The 24,915-nt window shown below is 35.5% G+C and overlaps 3 protein-coding genes and 1 long non-coding RNA gene across 7 annotated transcripts; 3 read left to right on the top strand and 1 right to left on the bottom strand.

Annotated features, from left to right (window-relative positions):
• Positions 1-33: 33 nt before the first annotated feature.
• LOC145727190 (mitochondrial inner membrane protease subunit 2) lies at positions 34-726 on the top strand. The gene is made up of 2 exons (XM_081976672.1): positions 34-437; positions 494-726. The coding sequence occupies exons 1-2, from the start codon at positions 176-178 to the stop codon at positions 724-726; spliced, it is 495 nt and encodes a 164-aa protein (XP_081832798.1). The 5' UTR covers positions 34-175.
• Position 727: 1 nt separating this feature from the next.
• Positions 728-3,424, top strand: LOC145727188 (KICSTOR complex protein ITFG2-like). Its single transcript, XM_081976666.1, has 7 exons — positions 728-874; positions 930-1,301; positions 2,156-2,300; positions 2,356-2,515; positions 2,579-2,794; positions 2,853-3,090; positions 3,144-3,424. Exons 1-7 carry the CDS (start codon positions 728-730, stop codon positions 3,345-3,347), a joined length of 1,482 nt encoding a protein of 493 aa, XP_081832792.1. The 3' UTR covers positions 3,348-3,424.
• Positions 3,425-4,530: 1,106 nt separating this feature from the next.
• LOC145727189 (cone-rod homeobox protein-like) lies at positions 4,531-16,188 on the bottom strand. Of its 4 annotated transcripts, none has more exons than XM_081976671.1 (8): positions 16,049-16,188; positions 11,323-11,360; positions 8,715-8,881; positions 8,470-8,621; positions 6,624-6,817; positions 6,422-6,530; positions 6,104-6,313; positions 4,531-5,618 (listed from the first exon to the last, which is right to left on the bottom strand). In XM_081976671.1, exons 2-8 carry the CDS (start codon positions 11,346-11,348, stop codon positions 5,538-5,540), a joined length of 939 nt encoding a protein of 312 aa, XP_081832797.1. In that variant the 5' UTR covers positions 11,349-11,360; positions 16,049-16,188; the 3' UTR covers positions 4,531-5,537. The 4 variants fall into 4 exon arrangements, with proteins under 4 accessions (XP_081832797.1, XP_081832795.1, XP_081832796.1 ...); XM_081976669.1 differs by having other exon boundaries at positions 6,422-6,560; XM_081976670.1 differs by having other exon boundaries at positions 8,709-8,881.
• On the top strand, positions 7,384-8,662 carry LOC145727191 (uncharacterized). The gene is made up of 3 exons (XR_014177801.1): positions 7,384-7,545; positions 7,607-7,779; positions 8,105-8,662. It is a non-coding gene; the product is annotated as an uncharacterized LOC145727191 (long non-coding RNA).
• Positions 16,189-24,915: the final 8,727 nt, after the last annotated feature.

Here is a 24,915-nt window from a genome sequence, read left to right on the forward strand (position 1 = left end):
AAGAACGCAAATAAAAATGAGTTAACTAGTTTGACAGTTGTTTTTTTTGTCAAAAATGGTCAATTGAGATTATTGAGAATATTGAAATTTGTGGTATTGTGGTTGGTCAATTTCTCTTATTTTTTTGTACATTACTTTGTTTTTTTTTTCTCTTTTTGTAAGCAAGCAAATTCAAATGAAAATTCCAAATCTGATTAAAAGTATATTTTTTGGAATTCCTATTGGCGTTACTATAGTGGACTCGGTAGGTTACGTAGCTAGAGTGGATGGTATATCAATGCAACCAGCATTAAATCCTGATAGAAATACTACAGATTATGTGTTTTTGAATCGTTTAGCAGTAAAATCGTATGAAGTAAAGCGCGGGGATATTGTGTCACTGATATCGCCTAAGGATCCCAGTCAGAAAATCATTAAGCGAGTTGTTGGAGTGCAAGGTAAATGAGAACTCTCACTCAGTTAAAGTTAAGACTAAATCTACTGTTTTATACAGGAGACGTGATCAAAACGTTGGGATATCGCGAACATATAGTGCAAATACCAGAAGGGCATTTCTGGATTGAAGGTGATCACACTGGGCATTCTATGGACTCAAATAATTTTGGCCCAGTGTCTTTAGGATTGTTAACTGCAAAAGCTTCTTGTATAGTGTGGCCCCCGTCGCGGTGGCAAGTGATAGATAATTTTTTACCTACCTCCAGACATCCTTTAAACAGAAAACTTTAAAATGAGAGCCATAAGTTTAGTCCACAAAGTGGAATTTGAGTTTAGTGGTAATGTAGCTAGAGGTGCCATAACTTTAGGTGATGTAGACAATGATGGCCACAATGAGCTGATTATAGGCAATGATAAAGGTGAAGTAGCAATTTTTAAGGTACTTAAACTTTTTAGTCAATCATAACATAATATAACCATAATTTAAATTACAGGGGTCAGAAAGGTTACAAACTCTCTCTGACCTCAACTTTGTAGCATGTGTAGCTGTAGGAGATATTAGAAATGTGGGTAAAAACAGCTTGGTTATAATAAGTCCTGATGGTTGGTGTTACATCTATGAAGCACTGCATGATAGTCTTAGTAGCAGCTTTGAAGATTTAACTGTGTGTGATGCTGAGGCTAAGGAAGTGACTGATGAGGTTGATGGACAAGGTCCCTCATCATCAAACCCTGCCACTACATCTGAGACTCACAGCAGTGGTGATGGAGAACCTACTCTGTGCGAACCGAAAAGTCCTGTGAAAAATAATCTGAAAAATCCACTGGTCTGTGTTCATAAGCAAATGATTCATAAAAATGTGAAGGTGTGTTTTTTTATTTTTTTTATTAATATTGTCAATTTTTTTGTTGTTAGTTGGGTCTTCTGTCTCACCACACAAAAAAGGTTTGTTGGTAAAATGGAATTTTGCACTATTTTCAGCTAAGTTGAAAATAACATTAATCTAGTCGTCCCAACACAAGACTTAGGCTCTTGATACCTAAAAACGCTGTCGTTTCGGTAGAAAATCTACCACTGTCTTCAGAAAATCTAAAAAAAAACACAGAAAACAACAACTTAATAAATATTAAACCTGATTGGGAACTCTGAGAAGGGTTTTTTGTCAATAAAAATGCAATATTGAATTTATTAACAATATTGTCAATTTTGTTTTTCTTCTATATACAGGGTGTTACAAATTCGATGCATTAGCATTGCTATCTCAGAAATTATAGTTGATAGAGCTTTAGTTAAATGGAGGCAAAGTTGCGTATTTTATTGCTAGATAATTTGGTAAAAAAAAATTCATTCAATAAAGTGGTAAAAAATAAAATAGAAATTTGTCTTTTTCGGTTTTTGTCCCATATCTCCGGATGTTATGAAAATATTTTGAATTTTTTTTTACCAAATTATTTAGCAATAAAAGGAGCAACTTTGCCTCCATTTAACTAAAGCTCTATCAACTATAGTTTCTGAGATAGCAATGCTAATTTGTTAAACCCTGTTTAGTTTCCAAGTAACAATTGTCATAGTATACATATTTATCATAAAACTCTCTATTACTATAATAAAGATATTTTTTCTCTTTATTTGTACTTTTGTACTAATAATTGATGATGATTGGAAAGTTAGTTATAATTGCCACATGATAATCTATTATAAATAATTTTAACATTACAGTCAATGATTCTGGATGATGTGGATAGTGATGAGCATATCGAAATGGTGGTGGGTTTCGACAATGTGGTCAGATCATATAGGTTCAGCAGTGGAGACACTGCTAACCTATCTGAGCTAAGGTCTCCTTTAGAGGACCCCCAATGTGGTGGGTTTTATTATTTAAATTATCATGTAAATATTTGCAATCTAAATGGTTGTAGGTGAATTAGAAACCATAAGCGTATGGGCATGCGTAAATGAGATAGGTTGCATCACTTTGCACCATGCTTCCGATGGAAAACCGGCTATTATGATTGCCCAGCCTGGTGGTACTTTTATGCGGATTAGATGTCACAGTGACGGTATTCCAAAAATCGACGAGTACGATTATTATGTTCATTTGCTGATTGTACAAAAATACAGTTAATAAACGTATGTTATTAGACATGGCATTGAATTCGCCACAGAAGTTTTACCGGAGCCAATCGACTATCAGTTTCTTGGTAAATCTAGGATGAGAAACCCAAATATTTCCAGCGAAATCCTCGGGGACATAAATTCTCCTGCAAATGAATCTCCATCATCAGGCCAAAGTAGGCCATACGCTGTTGCCACTTTAGACGGAACAATAATGTTGGTTAAAGACGAGGTCATTTTATGGTTAGTATCGTCCAAACCAAAGGCCAACGTGATGGAAACCTGCAAAAACTTATTGCAGGGCTATAGCAGTGGATCATCAAGTTTTTGCTCTAACCAAACTTGATATAACTGGTGATGGTTGCGATGAAATCGTAGCATGTTGCTGGGATGGTCAAACATACATTCTGGATCAAAAAAAGAACTCAGTTAGGTTTCACTTGGAAGAACCAGTTAGGGCTTTTCACAGTGGTTGGTACACTTTGGACAACGCTAAAGGTCCAGTAACTGCTATGGTTTATGTTACTTTCAAGAATACGGTAGTTATTTCAAAGCATTAATAGTACTAGTTTTTAGTTACCAAATATTACAGGTTGTTGTGTACTACGATATACCTCTGACGGATTTGGTTTGTAAGAAGTTTGAGCCGGATTTGGAGCAGTTGAGTCGACTTTTTATTAGTAAAAGAGTCTCCAAACAAAAAGCACTTAAAATTGTGAAGAGCATGGACAAAAAAGCTATAAAAGATTTGGTTGAATACGTGCTGTACAACGTGGACATCAACGAATCCGGCTAAAAGTTTTTTTTTTCCTTCTATAAGAGGATGCACTTTTCGACTGATTTGATTAAGATTTAATAAACATTATAGCATTATATGGAAATTTAAATTACGTACCTTGTACCTTAAAATATGTTGGCAATAGTGCGCTATGTTATCGGCTGTCTTTCGATTTTCTTGATACCGAGCTATTCCGATCACCGATTATCTTACCCGATCGTTATTTATACGTCTCGAAGTGTCAAAGTTTGACGTAAATATCAGCGTTTTTGAAATTTTTTATGACTTGTGATCCTATTGTACGTTCCTGTGGTCATTAAACGGTTTACTTGTGGACAAACAACTTGCCACGTAGCTGTCTGTTATGCCAAAACCGTCGAATACTAGCTCCAAACAACTTTATTCTATTAGATTTATGTGCGAAGCTGACATCTATAGTTTGATCTAAAAATGTGTCTGCAGTACTAAAGCTAAGTATTACCATTTACTAGCATGAGTAAGCTTATTCAACTGATAAAAAATATTGAATTGTTAAGCCCCTACCTGAAAATCTACGCAAATAAACATATCTCCATTATTACTTAAAGTTTATCCCGCAAATGCCGAGTAAAGCACATCAGATCTCAAAACCCTCAACTTAGGGTCTCCTAAACACGTTTAAACAGTCTTTGCTTAAACTAAGTTTCCCTCACTCCCAATACCCCAAAAGTTTAATTAAAACAGTAAAAACCACTCAGACCTTTCTGTAAATGCAATTCAAAATGTAAACAAACACGGTTCTGACATTAGATGTCACATTTGAAAGTAAAATCATATTCTTCAATTTTGGTTCGCTATTTTTGTCGTTTTTCCGTCCATTTTCACCTTGACGTGCAACTAAAAAGATGTGGCAACATAGGGCACAGTCTCAACTGACAGTGGGCAGTAGGCTAAACATTCTAAACAACAACAAAAAATATTAAAAAATTCAAAAACAGCAAAATCCTTAATTTAGTTATTTCAGAGTTATTTATTAATTATTATAAAATTTGTCTTTTTTTATTTTTTGCCAACAATGGCTGCCGATTTTCGGAACCTTGTCGTCTTGATTCATTGCCGACGTCACTAGATGACGTCAAAATTCTATCGCGCTCAGAACGCATATAATAGACAAGAAAGGCAAATGATGACGTAACCGCCACCGGAAAAAAAATGGACCATAGATTTTTCAATGAGTATATTTCTGATTGCACAATAGTTATTTTTCATTTGTTTAGATTTAAACAAAAACTAAAAAAAAAACTCACTAAAAATACTGTTGTTTAGGCCTTAATAAGATCCGAGATCGACTACTTAATCAGTACTGTTTGTTACGTTATACATAATAAAGAAGGAATTTTTATTTTGCTAAAATCCTATGCAATTGGTTGTCGTTTGGACTGGATGTATGGTAATTTCGATAGGACCGGAAACTGGTAAACTTAAAATCTAACGATCACGTGAACAAATTTACACGGTTACGCGCTAAAAGATATGTACAGAGGAATTTTAAAAAATTACGAAAGATATTTCCGATGACCAGTATTTATACAGGTTTCGTGGTGTTGGCACAATCTAAAAAAATGTCTTCGCTTTTTTGTTTATACACACGTTAAATTCGTCCAAATTATTGTTATTGGTCAATAATTCTAGCTAGAATTATTTTATACAACATGTCCTGAAGTGTAAATGTTTATTAATTCTAATCAACATCAGTTTTGTTAAAAGGTTTAGAGATAACATTTCGAGAACAAGAGGAAATAAAAGACTTTTTTGTTAAAACATTATCAGTTCCTGGACATCCTGCATAACAACATATAAATAACTATTAATACTTTACATGAGACTTCCTAATAAAATGTTTACATTATAATTTTAATCAAGGTTTTTATAGGTATTTACAATAATTGTTCTAGTTTTTCAGTTTACGGGGTCTACTATACAAGTTTAAACAATTTTTTGGTGATATGGCGGATACATGGCTTGCATTTTGAATTTACGATTTTTGCACGCAAAGTCTTAAACTAAAATCCTGATAAAAGATAATTAATTCATTGACCGTTTTTTCAGTCCTACAAGCTTGTGGACCGACCATTCAGCCTAATAATATAATTAATTTTTTAATATAATTTTTTTTCTGCAGTCAAAATAAAATGAAATTTAGGATGTAGCTGACAGTTGCTGGTAATTTCATTTCCGTTCCCAACTTCCATTATACAACCACCCTGATTCGTCTCTGCTTTTACTCCAGCCAGATTCTATTCCGTTTTCCTAAAAATAAAAGAAGTAGAGCAATTGGTTTTATCATTTGGGATTCAGTATTGATAATTTACTTTTCCTAACTTCAACCTGGTCTGTTATTTCAATTTATTCATGAAAAACATGAATGTAGAATTTGTAGATGTGTTTTACCACACTTTTATTACAAACATAATGGATATTAAAAAATAGACGAAAAGTCGAAAAAGTGACAATAAAAATGTTTTTTCAATTTTGGGATCTCTGCAAATAGGGTTAGAAATAAATAAAAACAAAAAATTAAAATTTTACTTTATCTCGGATATCTTCAGAAGTACTTGGAAAATCATAATTTTTAAAACGGCATTTGTTTCAGTTTTAAATTGCGCAACGTTGCCCCAATTTAAACTTTTTCGTATCTCTTATAGTTTCTGAGATCCCAATGGTTAGGGTCGAATTTGAATTACCCCCTATAGTTCTGACATTCAGAAAAATGTATATTAGTAAAGCATATTTACCGCAAATTGTGATGTGTGATTCATGCCACTGGAACTGATATAATCCATATTCGAATAGTAGTAATTATTATAATTGGACGAGGAGTTGGTGGTCATTATACTTCCTTGAGAGGCTGCACACCATCTGGACTGCTCCAGAGGAAAACAATCTATAGAAGCTGGGGACCATATACTGGAATTCCCTGAATTACTGTAAGTCGTAGTAGCCACCTAGAATTTGTTTATATTGTAATTTAAATCTACCAAACCTTTTGCATGCAGAGGTAAACCAGTAAACTGTGTTACCGACTAAATATAGAAAATCAATTATTAACTTACAGTGGGTGAACTGGTGCTGCCGCACGTGACTAGAAGTTGTGGCTTGACGTAGTTCGGGCTATCACGTAAATGTGGCGCTGTATGTACCGACGGTGAACTCGCTGAGGAACTGCAAGTTACAAGCTCGTTTTTTCTTTCTCTTGAATTGGATGGGGATTGTTTTTGTACTGAAGTGTAATTTTTATTAAAAAATGTAAGTTACCTTGTACTTGTGTTGTTGCTGGTACTGCTAACAGACACAGGAGTGGTGGTGGGCGACGTCTTACCGATAATACTGGCAGGTTGCGGTTTCGTTTTGATTCTGGCAGTCGTTTTTTCCGCGTTACTTTGCTGACTATGTTGCGTCACTTGTTTCTGTTGCTGTCTACATTTTGCCCTTCGGTTCTTGAACCAAACCTGAATTGAAAAAAGCACACTGAACCCGAATAATTTTTCAGCCGTTTATTAAAGAAAAACTGGTACGTGTGCGTACAATAAAAACCTTAAAAAAGGGCAGCGACAAAGTGCGCGGTATCCCATATAAATCAGCGGGAAAGAAAAGGCGAAACGTTTAGGAAACTATTAATTTTACACCCATCAGACCTTGGCTGATTAGCCTCCTAGTGTTATGACCAGGCACGTTTCGCCCACAAGCTATTGTAGCCCTTGTATAAGGACCAACCCTTGTGTATGTCAGATGCTATTCGGTTTGCACGAATAAATACCGGGGGGCGCAACTGCTCCACTTTTGTTTGGCTTTTGTGTATTGACCCTACAATTATTAGGTTCGTTCCAACCGGCAGAAATATCTAGTAATAGGTCTGTTCGCAGAGAGAATCTCCAACTAGTAATCAGAGAAATAGATACATCTATTGGCCACAAGTCAGAAAACGTCATAGTCACGTGAGCATTCAACCAATGAAATTTACTGTTTCTGTTTCCAGTCAGGGATTGCCTCTGCGAACAGACCTAATATCATTCCTAACCTCAGTATTTTGTTTACTTCTGTCAGCTTCTGTTTATTTTTTACTTGTTAATATAATCATGAACCTATGTGAATTTATGTTAACTATGTAAATTAACTAATATTAATTAAGAAAGTAACTTAAATGAACAATTGGAGATTGGAGTTAGTACTATGGAAGGTAATTTACCATACCATTAATGCTGAATGTTAAATTTATTAAATGTTTGTCACATGAGCAGGTTATGAAGAATACATAGTAGTAGTACCTAGTATAATGAAGAATCGTGGTTGAAGGAGAAAATCGACCGGCTCCTATTTATGGTAACCTTAATATCCCCAATATTTTGCTGGAGAGGCTTACTTTTGGTCCAACAGCAACACAGTACTTTTATATAAAAAATATAAAAGCAAGGTAGGAAAATGAGATATCGGAAAAATAAAAAATTAAAATAACACCGAAAAATGTAGAAAATCGGTGGAAAGTTCTCTCTACTTTCGTTTAAGAACTAACAGTTCAGAAAACGTTCCAACCAGTTTATCAGTTTTTAAAGGAGATTTTACTGTTTTTGTTCACGTAGTCGCATTAACACTCTTACTGATGATAAAATTACCGGTTAGAACAAACCTATTATGTCTCTTGGTATTTTGAGTATTGTAGTTATATTTAGTAGTAACGATTTTCAGGATCATAAGATTTTTCATATTTTGCTGATACTCGAATTTGAAAATTGTTGTAGATCTGGGACCAAAACAACATTGTAGGTACATGATGGGAAAAGTACTGTTACTCAACATAATATTGGGACTAATTTCCACTTGAATAATTCAGTTCCACATTCCATTATGCACCCTCGAAACGTGCCGTCTGACGCCTCTTACATAAAAGTTCGTCCTTCTGCATAGAAAACCCTAGGAATGCTTGCTTCATCTAGCATTCTCAATAGCGTTCTCGTTTTCAACAGTTGTACGAATTCCTTTTGTGTACACTCTATCGATTTTCAGTTAGACTCGAATACGATACTCCTTTATATACCCCATATACACACCGCTAGTTAACCAGTCAGGGGTGTTTTAGCGGAAAAAATACACTCTCGAAACGTACCTGAACCCTGGACTCCGGAAGGTTGATTTTTAAGGCCACCTCTTCCCTCATGAAGATGTCCGGGTATCTAGTCTTGGAAAATAACGCTTCCAGGACGTCCAGTTGCGCCCTGGTGAAGGTTGTTCGCTCTCGTCTTTGTTTTCGCTGATTGCCTGCAATTTTGTTATACATATAAATAAATTATTGAGTTTAAGTGTTTTGGATAATTGTATAGAGTAAATGAAAAATGATGTACGTACACATACCTCCTGGATACCCAGCCATGGAAGGGTGTAGGGAGTCAACTGGGAGACCGTGCAACCCTAAACCCGGCATAGGGTAAAGGGCTGACTTGTAGGCCATTGTACTGCCCGAATTTCCTCCTCCAGTACTTCCAAAACATGTGAAAGACAAGTCGTTGTCTGCACTGCATCTGAAACAATTTCTCAATCAATTTTACTGTTTTATACTGCAGAATTGTATCTGAAAGCAGTAAAGTCTAACTTAAAAACCGACGAAATATGATGTCTCACACAATCATCACTGGCGATTGCTTTGAAACGGAGATTACATTAACTGGAAAATAACAATTTGCTCTTAATGCTGACACTGGTATATCCATTGCAAAATATTGATTGACTATTAAATCGAATCATTAATCAAAGACATGCTACACAAAGGCCTTAAATCTAATCTCGTTTATCTCACAGTAGGTACGTCAGCAAATTTTAAAACGCAAATCAAACTAATTGACGGTACCGAAACGGCCCTTAGGACTAATTTTATCCGGCAATCTGGCTAATGGGCCATTATTAAACTTATCAACTTCAAAGTATCGTCCCTTGTTGTCGTCTTATTCGATTGCCACCCTCTGTTTGTCGTTAACAAAGCCCCGGGGAACGCGCCCCCTCGCTTTCCAAACTTCAAAAAGTGAACGATAGAAATCGTATTAATTTGTCCTAATGGGCGTATCTCGTTTTCCTCTTCCTTTAGTTAGACGTTTGCTGTTGTGTATACTATAAAGTTGCCGGACCTATAAGCCTCAGTCCAGATCTTCGGAGTAAAGGCCGATTCAGAGTTCCGTAGGTAAGAGTAAACAGTAAGGAAATTAATTAAACCGTCTATCAGTCAATACTGAAAGCATGTGACTATTATGTAAAATTTAGTCAATATGTGTTTCATCAAACTGACGTGGTTTACTTCGCGCGAGTTTGCATTATTGCATTTCAATTCCTGATCGTTTTGACACAATATGATAATAAACCAAAGCTTTGCCATGACAAAAAAATTGGTTCGATAAAAAGGTCCACTTTACCGATAACGAAAACAAGCTTTTTAAAAATGAGATGCCCAAAAGAAGAAGAAGAAACGTTGTCATCGAAGTTCGGGTGTTCGGTTACCGGTTGGCTTCTACGGCTCCCTGCGATAAAGCTCAAATTTCCTCGAGGTGTTACCGTCAGTTTATAATCCGGCACAAAGAAATGTCAAGGTATGGGGATTAAAACGACTTAAAGAGCATTCAAAACAACTAATATGCAGGCCGAGAGTTTTTTCTTCACTATTTTTCCGGACCTGTCTGGAGACAGATTTTTATCTTTTATCTTTTCTATTGGAGAGCGATATCGGAATATTTTGTTCCCGGTAAGAGACGATGAGAAGTAGTTTTTTTGATCTAGTCTTTTTTTCATCTGGTCACATCGTGGCTAATTTGCTTCTCCACAAAAAATCATAAGACATAAGTGGTTTCATAATTCATAGAATAACATAAATCATATAAGTTTAGCCGTTAACCCATCTTTTATTTAGCCACCCCATTTTATTGAACTGATCTTTTGATACTTCTTCAGTATCTACTAGTTTATACAAAGACCTTAAAAAAACCTATACCAAACACCACTTATTTGTTGACAATCAGATATCGTTTTACTGTTTTATATAACCTTATAATTAATAAAGGAAATCTGTCACTATGTAGTATTCGAAATTTTGGTTTTTATTTTTACCTAACATAATAAATTTAAAAAAAGCAACATTAAACTGTTCATCTTCATCAAACCGTCCTGGAACTTATCAGTTCGAAGGACGATGTCGCGCTAATAGAGTTGTCCTGTTCGCATCGCGCTATTTGAGCCCAAAGGGCCACTTTAGGGTCTTATCTGTGTTTGCACTCAGCGGCGGTGGCGGAGCCCCTGCCTCTGTAGTCTTGAGATAACAAGGGTAAATTGGGGCACACACACGCGCTCCCCCAAATCGCAATTTTCTGACTGTCGATTTGTTTTTGTTGCGGCGTCCCTGAGCGTGAAAAGTGGCTACCTACTGGGTTTAATTTGGAAGACCGCTTTTCCACTGATTAAAAATTTAAAGACGTCATGCTGTCTGCCAGTCCTTCGGGGAATTAATAATAGTGTAGTACCCATTTGGGACGTGTTTGTTCAAGTGATGACAAGGTACTGAAAGGGTTCCGCCTACGGATTATAGGTACAGTTTTGCAGCAATTATTTTCTTTCGGATAAACACCAGTGGGATATCTTTGATGGTCTTAACCGCCTTTAACGGCCATCTGTACTGGGATATCTCAAAAATGCAATTGACCCTTTGATATTTGTTGTGATTGCATCAATCCACCCCACTCAATCTGTGTGTATAAGCCGATTTGCATTTCCATCAATGTTTTTGCTCTTGCATTGTCAAGAAAAGGGTGTTTCCTAGCTACCGAAGGGCCGGCACTAATCACCCGGTATCGCTGTGTGAGTAAATTGCATGCACGTGCTGATTATGATGATGGCTTTAACGAGCTCTTGAATGGATTAGTTCAGGATGTTTATGGTTTTGTAATGTACCGTAATGGGAACTAATTAAGTTAGTAAAACTTACCCAGCAGTGAGGCTGTTTGGCCACATTTATTTTGGTCCCTGAAACAAAAATTAAATTACTACTAAAAACTCTATCAAATGTCGGATTACTAACTATAATATGTACACAAACAGTGTACGTTTTATGTGAATCTATTTTAAATATGAACACAATTTTTTTATGGTGTACCAGTTAATTTAATTAAATATAGTTAGTGGAGCACAGAGCGGAAAAACGTTGTTAATTAAGCTAAAATGTCTATACAATAATTCAGTATACTCATTTAGGTATGTTTTCATTATACATATTAGTGCATTTTTTGCTTTATTATTTTTCACTCTAATGCATTTCTTAGCAAAATCGAGTCTTTAACGTATTTACTGACTCGCAATAGATCAAGCAGAACAGGACAATCGTCAAAAGAGAAAAAAATTCGAAAATTGACGTTTCAATAAAACGAGTCTGTAAAAATCAATCGCTTCATTAATAACACCCCACTAAATCGCGAGGGTAAAACGGAAATAAATTTCAGATCCAATTTAAAATTCAGTGGAGCGTGAGCAAGCGAAGAATACACCCCCGCACCCCACCACCCGCCATTTTTTTCCACATCTTTAACCCAAGTGACGTCACTAGTCGTTTTTCGCATTTCTTGTATACGCAGAGCAACAATTGCCGCTATTCGCCCGGGTTTTTTTTTCTCCAAAACCGGTAAAACTACCTCGACTTGAGAACAAAGACGAGCGTAACATCCAAGGAGATGACAGTTTAAGTAGAGCCATTTGCGAAGCCGCCTCGCCAAATTACCCTCATTGTAATCGATTCTTGGTAGAGGGCTTCCAGTTGGGCGCTTTCACGAGTGCAAACCACCAGAAAATTGGTGTAAACTTGCAGCCTCCTTTCGGACTTTACACAACTTTACCAACACCGATAAGATCTAAGATTGGGTTCAGGCTTACCTGCTATTCGATACCATTATCGGTTCACCAAAAATGAGGCATTTTCTGAAGTGTATGTAGCTACTGGAATTGAAGGTTAGATTTGGGTGTTGCCATTTTTTATACTAAAACGAATTTTGATCAATCGGTCAGTCCTGAGACAATTGGTAAAACTAGACATCTAAATACGAACATTTTAAAAGGGAGAAAAAGAAATTTGGTTTTATGACCTCTAACAATGGTGTGCTATTTCAGGTAGCAGATCTCTCGAAAAAAGTATTACACCAACATTTTATGTTTACTTGAATTTTAAAACATGGCTACCTGAAAACACCCTTTAAGAGTTCTCTTAGAAACCCTAACCCTAACGTCTTTGCGACACTGCTGTTTCACAAATCGCAACCTCGACGTATATACAGGGGGGCCACTCAAACATGTGGCCAATTCCCAGACAACGCAAATCGAGGTGCCCAGAAAGTGAACAGAAGTCTCCCTCGTCATTGAAAACCCACGCGAGTGTTAAAAATCTTCATCAGATTTTTAATTAAAACAAAAACGCAAATACAATGATAATTAGAGTCTGGATTTCTAGAAATTTTGCTTTTTTTAAATAATAAAAGCAACCAACCTTTGACATCTAATATGTGAACGATTTATGCAAAAACGCGTCATTTGACAGATTTTGTTGATGCTTTTTTTGCTTTTTTCTTTGTTTTGTGCTTATTTACTGCTTTTTTTGTATGGTTTAACTAGTTTTTTACAAAACCAGCTTTGTGAAAAATGTTAAAAGTGTCAATTTACAAATTTAAATTGACCAGAAAATTTTCAAATACTCCTGAAGAGGTCTAACAAAATGTAAAAACATTCCAAAACACTATAAAACCTCTAAAATGCCTTTCAAAGCTTACAAAGCAGCCTAGAAGCTTCTGAAAACTTCCAAATGCTTTTCAATTTATCTAGAAACTCTCAAAAGCTTGCTTGCCGTATGCTTATAAAGCAGTTTAACAGCTTCCAAAAGTTTCTAAAACCGTCTATAAGGTTTCAAATGTCTTAAAGGCAGTCCACAACCTTCAAGGCTCTTTAAACTGCCTAAACACCTTCCAAATGCTACTAAAATAGACTAAAAAGGTTTTAAAACACTATAGAATAATGTCCTAACTATATCCAAAATATGTCTAAAGCCTTCCAAAACAGGCTAGAAGCTTCCAAAACCATTTAGAACAGTCTAAAAGATTCCAAACGCTTTTCAACTAGTCTAGTTGCTCCCAGAAGATATTAAAGCAGTTTAGAAGCTTCCAAAAAATGTTGTGAACCGTGTACCTAAGAGATTCCAAATGAAAGCTCTCCAGGACCTTCAATATGTTTAAACAATCCAAAAACCTTCTAAATGCTCTCAAGTAATGAGTTCAAAAAACTTTTGAAAGTTTTCAAAACAGTCTAAAATCTCCCGTATGATTTTAAAGCAGTTTGAAATCTTCAAAGAATTTCTAGAAGTTGAACTTAGAGTAGAGTTTAGAGTTTTGTGCATTTTGATTTATGTATTTTCAAGTACCTGGTGTAATTTTAATGTTATTGGAGATCATCCTTAAAATTTTAACTAACCACACACACATGAACACTAGCTACACTATAATTATGTAGAGTATTCTGATGCACTTTCACAGCCGCATCCGAACCCGGTGAAATACAATCGCAAACTAAGTTACGAGAGCTGCTGAACGGCACTAGTAAATCCAATATAATCATAATATAATGATAATAGTCTTTGCGAGAAATCCGGGGATTTACTGGCATTCCGTTTAATCTTCTTAACGTGTGAATTCTCCTCTTTTTCTAATCGGATTTTCGATTAAAACCCAACCGCTTTTCAGCTCCGTTTGTCCGACGGCTGATAAAGAGTGAAGTTTTACTGCCACTTACCACTTTACAAAATTGGTAATGTAATAGTAGTAATAGAATATTGCATAACGAGTGCGGTAAGAAGCATTTTACGCACGAATGGGATAGTTACGCTCCCAGGTCCCAGAATCAATATGTACCCATATTTTTACAAAAATCTGAACGCATCATTAAAATTACCTAGCGTTGTCATAGGCCGCATTCGTTTTTAAGCTCCATGGAGTGAGCAGAGCGTTTTTGACGTCACAATGACGTAATTGGGCAAAACCATAATTTGACCAACTGTCAAAAATACGACGTCGAAAACGCTCTGCTCACTCCACGGAGCTTAAAAACGAATGCGGCTATAACCATCAGCTATAACTTTGCAGAAAGCTTTGAACACCCTATACCTAGTCAAAGTCCCGGCCTATTTTATTCATTAGCTTGAGTATAGAGTTAAAAATTTACGTGATGTAACCGCAAAATCTCTGATAAATAACAAAAAAATTATAAAATGAAATTGTTGTTTAAATAAATCAGAACAACAATAACGTAATAAATAAAATAACGGAATCGGCTGCATAATCCCCTTATTGTTTCGTCGGTGGTTTAGAAAATACGAGAATTTAAATTTATTTCCGAATAAAATGGCAATCGTTAAAGGCTTATTGATATTGCCGATTAACCGGTAGTTTATTGCTATTTTAATATTTCGCAAATTTGCTACCGATATTTATATGCATTATTTAAATTTATTCACTTTTAATATTGAATTAGTCAGGGTTTACGTTTAGTTCCTCACAGTAATTTTTTGTTTCATAAGGAATGACAAAAAATACACAAATTTCATGTTCTTATTGATATAGAAAGATAGTTTATATCAAGATCATCATCTCAATTTATTAAACAACTTCGTGTCATTCATAGTAGGCCTATTATCATTTAAGGGATTTTCTCAGAGTTTTCTAACTTTAATTTGTGTATTAATAGCAAAAATAACGGCGATATAGAATAGAGACTTACATTATGTTTGCTATTAGGTTCTCAACGACTTCGATGTGTTTTTATTTTGTTATTTTCGAAATACTACTCAGCATAATGAGAGAACACACTAGAATGACACGGGTCACAATAAAATTAAGCAACATTTAAACAATTAAGTAAAATCCTCTTTTCCAAAGTACAATTTGAAAAGAAAATTTCCAAAATGCGCCACCACCATAACCATAAATAGGAACCATATACATGAGTCTATAATTTTCGAGGTATATTGTATAGGTTTATGGTATAGATGAATTACAATAGATTGAGTATAGTATTTGACAAAATTTGAAAGAAGAAATAGACTGAAATTACTTAAAGTTATATTATTGAAATGTTGTCAAGTTTACCATGCCAGAATAAAGTTGCTATTATTTTGGCAGTATGCAAGCAGCTTCTTGTCGGACATTGATCAATACCTATACCTACATACTGTCATTACGACCCTAAAATAGAAGGTTGTAGTGAGAAATGACAACTGTTTTACTGTTTATTTCATTAGGCACATGGCACCTAGCGTGTGTGCTAATTACCAAATTAAAACGTATGCTATAGTAATTTAGTTTGAAATAATGTCACCTTGTATAATAATTGAAAGTAGGTTTATGTAAAGTTGTGATAACATTGCTTCTTGTAACATTAACTACTTGACAATTAAAAGTGTAGTCATATCCGCCAGAGTTATGCAAAACTAAATGCTGTGCTACAAAAAGTTGCTTTTAGAATACTTTGTTCAGGACAGGGGATGTGTAGTAGTACCATTACCAACCCTAATGGTTATTGTGAATGTAGTTGATATTATGATTGGGACTCCACTTTAGGTATATCCGTATTAGGAGATAGCGCTAGCTGTCTGAGGTATACTAGATCCGTGAACGTAAACTCACCTTGCCGAAACGAGAAACTGGGCTAATAAACAATAAGAAGATAATCGCCGGATGGCGCACTAACGAAAGTCAATATATATCACTGCTCACATCTATTTGTTCACTTAGTCAAACAGCACAATGCCGAGTTAAGCCGGGGTACTTAAAGCGAGATAAAACCGAGAGTTTAAACGTAAATCGGTTTAGCGCGGATTCCTAACTATATACACGCTGCTAATACGAAAGCTCAAAGCGGTATTAAATAAGTTGAATCGATTCTCATCTTTTCGTAGGTCCGTACGTGGGCAGGCCCCGCCTCTAAAAAGGGGCCAGGGCGGAGACGGGTGCACGCGGTCTGGCTCCAATATTAACGCGCGCCACTGTTTTCCCCTCACTCTCTACCACCCCGACGTATTCGACGGCTATGATTTCGATTATGCCTCGCCAACTCCAAAACTCTTCAGTCACTTTGTATTTATACACCAACATCTGGTTGATAATTTTTTTTGGCAAAAACATATCAAATGATACCCCCACGCTGAGTGCTATAAAGTTAAGTAACATCATAGATCATATATACAGGGTGATGGTCGAAGGTAGGTTAAACATTTAGAAAAAACGAGACAGAAATTTTTTGTAAATTTTTTGTCCTAGATGTGTCTCCTGGCCCTAGATTCCTGAATCGAGGGAAGGAAGTTATCAAGAGAAACGAACACATAATTTGACAGAAACCTGCTTTTGCCAACCAGTTCTGTCACATTCTATCGATAATTCTACTTCAAGAATTAGGGCCCTGATCTGTTATTTTACAAAAATAATGATCTTTCTCTTGGAAACATAAATGGGCGGTTTAAGTTAGAGATAATGCTAACAATTCTCTTCTTCTGAGTAACCTAAAAATAGTTCAGCAATGCTTGTATAATAATAATATTTTGTGTTTTTGTTTTATTGAATTATTTTGTCATTTATGAAGCAAATCATAAGTTATTATACATCACTAAAATCAGAATAAAACGTACACTATTTGGTGGGCTAAAAATCAAATATGGCGCCCATAAGAAAAAAGAAAGTTGATGATGACTGCCAAAAAACGATACGTACATGGCAAAAGTGGCAATGAAAAGATGAAGAAGATTTAAACTTTCTCGTTTCTCTTATAGTTTCTGAGACCCCAATGGTGAGGGGTCGAATTTGAATTACCCTGTATAGGTAACACATTTGTTCACAGCACAGAATGGTCATAAAGAAATATGAATTTGTCAATTAAAAAAGTTCAAAATTTCAATATTTTTTTTGTGCATGTACTGATATGCCTTTGATAACTAGTTGGATTTGGCGATTACCTAATTAAGTACACAATGAGTACACACGAGCATGAGATTATATTTTAAAGTAAAAAAAAGTAAGAAAAATCCTAAAATTTAACAGTCAAACTTTGGTTCAGTGTGGACTAGCTCTTTAGATACGTAGTGCAAACACTCGACTAGCTCAGGGAGTTCAAAGCTTCACCGACTTTAAGAGAGCAAAAAGTAAAGTCTGACAGACTTCTGATCCAAAGTATGACAAAATCAGAAGATAACCACTTGAGCTAATTATATGGGGATAACTAGCTTATTCAGCAACCTGATGACCTGGGCATTAAAATAGCTGAATGTAAAATTCAGTTACATACATCAAAACAAGATAAAGTTTAAGTCAGTTCAAAAAGGTAACAAAGTCAATTAAAATTAGTTAGAAATTATAGAAAGAGGATCAATTTTGTTGATTGATTAATCAAATCAAATACTATAAATTTAAATTAAAAAGATAGGGTGACTAGTGTTAAGGGGGGTTAAAAGGTGAAACAAATCTTGTCTGATAACTCCTTTACATCAGCGTGCTAACTACGGGCAAATCAGTTTTCCTCGCTGGAGGTTCCAGTGTTGTTCTGCTGGGTGTTTAAAACTTCCAGTAAAACAACACTGAAGGTGTTTCAGCCTCTCCTACGATTACAGAACGTCCACGAAACAGCAAAATACAGGAAGTAGATCAAAAACTAGTTCAAAATAAACTCAAAATGTTAAGAGTTTTAACTTAATATTTTAATGTTTATAGTTTACTATTAAAAAGTTAATAATTGGGGCTCTACTGAAAAAATTAAATGAGTGATTACAAAATATAGTTCGTACATATAGTATCATACTGATGATTTTTTTTGTTACTTAAAGTCCTTGTTATGGTGCCAGGTTGCTGCATGAATTATAATATAAAATTTAATTCGGAAACACCTTTGTATTGTTTAGCAACCGTTTAAATTTAATACGGATGTACAAGGTCAGAAACAAGTTTTCAAACCAAAACACGCCCTAATAGAATTTTAAAGCTATAGCAGATACTTTACCGGAGGCACTCCCCCAATCAAGTTCTAAAGATATTTCAATTCAATAAACTATTTATTAAGGAGACAGTCGTTTGACACCTTGACACGCAAAAAACGAAGATTATCCGCTTTGATAGGCGATTATCATTAATAAATTCTTCAATAATAAACTGCACACTGTAAAATAAACGAGCATAGGTAGGTACTTGCAAACGATAATTGAATCTTCAGTTTTATGCGCGCGGATTTCTTTTTTGATGCTGTGCAAATGGAGACATATCCTGCTTTTAACAAGCTTTTTCGACATCACAACATAAAAGAAAAACACTTTTTTTTATATTAAAAAAGTGCTTATAGTAGGTACAGTTGGTCTACTTTATAATTTGATGCATTGAAACACACCGCTGGTGAAAATTCCTGTAATTTGGGTGCCAGTTCTCGACTCGATCCTGCGGTGCTCCGCCCCCCATTGTCTCAGCCTCTGGGAGGCGAAACGCAAGCGCAGTCACGTGATTAATTTTCGGCCAATCCCAACGTAGTTTTGCCAATCAATTTTCGGGTTCGTAGCAATGACTCCTGTAGACGTTTTCGTCTCAGTTTTAGAGGAGTCGATTCGCCCTTATAAATTATTCCCAAATAAAATGCAAGATGAGAGGTTCAGAATTCGGTTTTTTTTTTTTGCAGTTTTATAATGTTTTATTTTTATTGTGAATGTCCTTTCGTCTAGTTTGGTACATCCTGTCTTTAAATAAACATTAACAGTAGCACAACGAAACTACTTATTTGATTTTCAAAATGTACTATACTCAAAAACAAGAGCCAGAAGCAATTAAAAAGCAAAAACAACTTTCTTGCTCCAGTTGCCAGGAAACTGACAAAATGTTCAGGCTTACAACGGCAAAAATCGATATGGATTACGTGGATTTAAACTGCAATGAAAACGGGCAACGCTCGTTTGGTTTTAATATAGGAATCTCCCATTCTGATGAACGTTTACCAGAAAAAAAATCAGTTTTCTAGTTGTACATGGGCCATTCAAGGCACACGTACACACCATCGACCGGAAATCCATTAAATCAAACCCCCAAACGACAAAAACCTATAATAATGTTAAGTAATGAAATTTCCGACCCCTTGTCCATTATACGTGACACGATCTCGTTACAACACTTTGTGCGGTTCTTTGACTTTTTTTCCGACATTGGCCAAGTAGTCATGTTACTGTCAATCGGCCTAACGAGCTCGTCATGGTACCAGCAGGTACTTCACGATCACAATTCGACCCCGGGGGTCGATACCGCGCTTTTGGCACCGTCATTTTCGATCGACACCTGTGAACCTGATGGGAACAAGTCATAAAGGAACCGTTTATTATTTTGTCAAGATCAAAGGTAATCTACTCATTTTATTAATATTATTTTGTAGATTTTTAAGTTTTATTTTGTATACGAAAGTATACAAAAGCTTCTTCTATAAGTATGTTTGTCATTTCCTTCATCATATCACTGTAAGGTTCTTCATACCATTTCTCAAAAATTTAAAATTATTATAGAGTTACGTCATATAGAAATACATGAACAAATCTCGCCCTTGACGTAAGTCTGCCAGCTTATCGGGGCTTCCTACTTACGTATCGACTGAAACTTAATACATTTCCACCCAAGAGAATCAATACTCTATACATGTGTTTGAATTGAGATTTTTTTTAGACAAATTCAAATCCTCGGAGACATTGAAGGTACAAATGGTATTCATATAAGCAAAAAAAAAGTGCGTGGTAATTTTCCCCCAGAATATCCATCCATTCCGCCCAGTCACGATCTGTATAGGGTGCTCTTAAGCCTGGTTCAACACAACAGCTCTGATTACTGTTCTCTAATCCTTCTCAGCACGCTACTGGCCTCGCTAATTGTAAATCCATTCTGGAGGATGCTTACGATCAATCGAGTGCGATCGTTACCATTCTTTTGTATATGCTGTTGAGACGCTGGCATGCTTCTGAACGTTCCGAGGGTGTAGCCATAAAACTTTGACGTTTTTGTCAAGTCATTCCTGATGGTGGTCCTGCGGCGATAAGACACGTACGGGTAAGGTGTGTCTTGCATATATGACGTATGTATATATGCACTTAATCCGCCGCCATTGTTCTAGAAATCCGTCGTTGGTATGATCGATTTGACTTTCGAACACTTTGGAGGTAGTTACGACAAGCTTCCGAATGCTTCTTACGAATTACAATTCAATTACGCGTTCCACAATATTTATCCACATATTATTTTATATTGTAGCCATCAAAACTATCTTTATATTCTATGATTACGAGTATAATCAAATAACACTCATCTGTAGTCTTCACACAGGTGAGCTTAGCCAAGCTTTGTTTAAGGCTAATTGTATTTTTTAACGTTAACTTTGTGAAAAGTCTTTTTTCTACGAATGTTTGCAAATAAGCTACTTTGCATACGTAAAAGTGTGTACAAAGTGGCACTTTCCCGCACACTATGCGGGAAAAATTTTAAAATGCTGATTATACCTTGCAACAGTGGTTTTATATAGACTATTATACATAAAATCTGCTTAGAATTTTGCGTAGAATTCAAAAATGTAATAATATTCAGGGGTTTCATATAAAAAACACGACTTTTTTCACATTATTCTTCCGTACAGTTTAGGTAAATAAACCACCTTGTCTCTGTCTTTGAAAATGAGGCTTGTTTCCTTAGAAACCAAAGCTCATTGTCAAACGACGCATTTATATGCAATTTAAAGTCTACAACAGTGTTTATTCTTACTTATTTAAGTTAAAAAAACTATTTTAATAATGGATATCACTGAAGATGAACTTCCGGAAGATGTTCTAAAAGCCGCCAACATGGCTAGTTTGCAATTGCTGCCTCTCAAATCGCGAGAAAAATACGAGAAACAGTACGAGTTGTTTACCCAATGGTGCGAACAAAAGGGGATAAAAACCTTAAAGGAAGAGGTACTTTTAGCGTATTTTGTTACTTTAAGCAAAGAATTCAAACCTAACACAATGTGGTCAAGTATTCAATGCTCAAAAATGTAATAAAAATAAAAAGAGACATCGATATCGGTGAATTTTATAAGCTCACTGCATTTCTGAAAAAGCAGAATGTTGGTTTTAAACCTAAAAAGGCGAAAATTTTTACAAAAGAAGAAATATTCAGTTTTATGAACTCCGCACCAGATGAAATTTACCTGTTAATTAAAGTTGCCACTATATTCGGACTTGCTGGTGCATGTCGAAGGGAAGAGCTAGCCAATTTAACCACTACAGATATTGAAGACAAAGGAAACCTCATAATTGTTAAAATTAGGGATTCCAAAAATCATACAGCAAGAAACTTTATAATATCAGAAGAAGTTCATAACGGAACCTACCTGCAACTGTACAGAAGATACACCGGCCTACGTCCAAAAAAGTCAAACAATCGTTTTTTCCTAGTTTACAGAAAGGGTAAATGTTTTTCGCAAAGTGTGGAGTAAACAGTTTTGGAAAAATGCCTTCTGAAATAGCTATTTTTTTGAAGTTGCCAAATCCAGAACTCTACACAGGGCACAGTTATCGTCGATCATCGGCAACGTTCCTGGCCGATTCTGGAGAAGGAATCACTGACATAAAACGCTTGGGGGGTTGGAAATCGACTACGGTAGCTGAAGAATACATTGATGAATCCACAAGTTATAAAAAAGGATTAAGTAACAAAATTCTGACCTTCAATCCTAAAGAAAGTGAAGCAGTTCCAAGTACCAGTATTTTACCTTCAGTTGCTCAATCTGCGATCAATTTAAAAAACGCGACCAACTGTACATTTAACATTAATGTTGTTAATAACAATAAATAGTTATAAGTTGTTGTTTTTAACATCAATAAAAATTAAAAACAAAATGTATAGATATTTCATTCGTAGAAAAAATATTGTTCCCAACACGTGTGCAAAGTAGTTTTCCCGCACTTGAAGCTTATCCGAACTCCGCTTCGCGTCGTTCGTCTAACTGCTTTCGCGTGTGGGAAAACATAACTTTGCACACTGAATAGGAAAACTACTATTCTATCAAATTTCACATTTAGTTATATCCAACGTAAATCCAAATTAAAAAAGTTAACAGTTCAGCTACATAATTATTGCATAAGAGATGAATTGAATATACAAGCTCCCCGTTAATCCACAAGGATTGAATTATCCAACAGATGGCCAAACTGAGGGATCATCTTTATCTTATCTACACCGCGTTCAGTAACGATTTGCACCCCGGAGTTAATAGACTCCAAGAGGGTGTTTTCAATCATTTTGAATGCGGCGAAAAGTAATTTCATACCGTACTCTCTAGAGATTTTGCAGCAGCCCCTCTGGGACGTTTTTCCCCCTATTATTAAGAGAAAATTTGACCGCATGTTGCGGTTATATTAAATAACCGTGCATCTTACCATTTTTTTTTCAGTGATTCCCAACTAATCAAACTGCCATAATTCACTTTACTTTATCTATACAAAACAAACGACACCTGTTCGCGACAAGAAACTCGGAACTGAACTAAGGAAGTGCTAGATCGAATTTAAAAAGCGGGGTGCAGTACCTTTTTTCGTACGTTCCCACGCCCGTAAGGCCGTAAAATCGGACCTGTTTGGTAATTCGGGACTGTTGTGTCAAAACTATCGCTATTGAGGAAGATCGCGTGTAATTTGTTGGTCCATTAAGAAAACTCCTAATAAATAACTCGGTTTGGGCCTCGATACACGAGGGAGGTGTGAATGAGACAGGTAGGGGACACCCTCTACATTTTTTGTCATAGAACTTCATAATAATATCTATAAATGACTTGAATAGAGTATAGTGATACGTTATACAAAAATTCACAGGTCTCAATTGTGATTTTGTAAAGTTAATCATGCTTTATATATTTTTTTTTCTAGAACGAGAGTTTGTCGTGGGGTTTACTCTAGCAGAAAGTTGCTTTATCATTTTTTAGAATGTGTACATAAAATAAAATAGAATTTATTTTGTATTTCTGCCATTTACATTATAGAATGTGTGTATGTATGTACACATCACAAATACAAAAAATGCATACACATGGACAACGAAAAACAAGGAGAATATATAACATATTTTCACACTAGCATCATGCATTGGTCAACAGTGTGGTCAACAGTATAGTAATAGTAGAACCCATAAAGTATAAACGACACCTTTTTTTGAAAATCTTTCTGAACCAGTGGACAACGTGGAAACAATACAAATTTTAAAAATTTAATATTTAAGAGTGGATTCAAAGGCAAAAAGAGAAATTAATTCCCAACTTTGCCATCACGCACGTCTACGCTTTTGTCCTCCGAGCTCTATTGTTCGCTTTTTCCGATCCCAGTAGGAACTCCCACATTTTTCACTGTATCAGGGAATTTCACGCATCTTTATACTGTGTCCTTCCGGACTAGGCAGTAGTATCAATTTTTTATTTTCGCCCAATAAATTAGGATTACCCGTTGCGTTTATCTTTTTATCCGAATCGGGCTTTGGCTTATTTTTTTCTTTTTGTTGAATTGTGCCTTAGAGGCTGCACCAGTAAATTACTAGAAAACGCGGGCTTGAAAAGCATTTTCGTTTTGCAATCACAGTGGTTTTGCAGTCTTTTAGTGGCGTATGAGGATTTCACATCCCAATGACCACCCTCTATAGTTTCCAGTATAATATTCTTCTAAACGCAATAATGTTCGCAGCGTGTGTTCAAGGACCATCCAGGCATTGTGGTTTCTCAATGGCACTCCTAAGTTAACCAAACACTCAAGAAGGATCGGTGCCGTTATTAACTTTTTCGAGTGCGTATTTCTATTCTTTGCGTGTTTGCTTACAAGTGTGCTTAGTTGCGGATCCGCCTACTCTTTTCAGACAAATCTAACGTAAATCCAACTAATACACATTGTAGTAAAGCAGAAAAATTGTTTCGAAAAATAAGTTAAAAGAATAGTACAGCAGAACAAAGAAAACTTTATAATCTTGATGTAGAAGCTGTAGTTTTTAAATTACCAAAAAAATGTAAAACTTGAAAGCATGAGAACTATTTATAATTATTTATCGTTTTTGGTCATGACTAGAGTCTGGATTTCTAGAAATTTTGCTTTTTGTAAATAATAAAAACAACCAAACTTTGACATCTAATGTAAACGATTTACGCAAAAACACGTCATTTGACAGGTGTTTTTCTTCTTTTTGTGCTTAATTTAGTTTTTGTGGTTATTGGCTGCCATTTTTTGTATGGTTTTATTTTGTATAGGTTAATTTACAATTGCAATAGCTATATTGAGATATTGAAGACTTCTGAGAGACAAAAACATACCAATTACCTATTGCAAAATGGGTAAGAAGTATCAATTTACAAATTTAAACTGACTAAATTATTTCCATATGCTCCGAAGTAGTCTAAAAAATTGTAAAAACACTTCAAAACACTATAGAAGCTCCAAAATGCAAAAAGCTTACAAAACAGCATAGAAGCTCTCAAAAGATTT

This window comes from Ips typographus, linkage group LG3, assembly GCF_016097725.1.
Source record: "Ips typographus isolate SLU linkage group LG3, UJ_Ityp_2.0, whole genome shotgun sequence".
Taxonomy (NCBI): Eukaryota; Metazoa; Arthropoda; class Insecta; order Coleoptera; family Curculionidae; genus Ips; species Ips typographus.

What these genes read in the sequence shown, in the direction of transcription:
- LOC145727190 (XM_081976672.1), top strand. Translation starts at nt 176, where the DNA reads ATGAAAATTCCAAATCTGATTAAAAGTATATTTTTTGGAATTCCTATT. An exon ending in GCGAGTTGTTGGAGTGCAAG is followed by an intron (nt 438 to 493) that starts GTAAATGAGAAC and finishes TGTTTTATACAG; the next exon opens with GAGACGTGATCAAAACGTTG.
- LOC145727189 (XM_081976668.1), bottom strand. Translation starts at nt 11,348, where the DNA reads ATGTGGCCAAACAGCCTCACTGCTGG. An exon ending in TGGGTATCCAGGAGGTATGT is followed by an intron (nt 8,622 to 8,708) that starts GTACGTACATCA and finishes ACAAAATTGCAG; the next exon opens with GCAATCAGCGAAAACAAAGA. An exon ending in GCAGCACCAGTTCACCCACT is followed by an intron (nt 6,314 to 6,421) that starts GTAAGTTAATAA and finishes AACAAATTCTAG; the next exon opens with GTGGCTACTACGACTTACAG.
- LOC145727188 (XM_081976666.1), top strand. Translation starts at nt 728, where the DNA reads ATGAGAGCCATAAGTTTAGTCCACAAAGTGGAATTTGAGTTTAGTGGT. An exon ending in TGATTCATAAAAATGTGAAG is followed by an intron (nt 1,302 to 2,155) that starts GTGTGTTTTTTT and finishes TTAACATTACAG; the next exon opens with TCAATGATTCTGGATGATGT. An exon ending in GGTATTCCAAAAATCGACGA is followed by an intron (nt 2,516 to 2,578) that starts GTACGATTATTA and finishes GTATGTTATTAG; the next exon opens with ACATGGCATTGAATTCGCCA.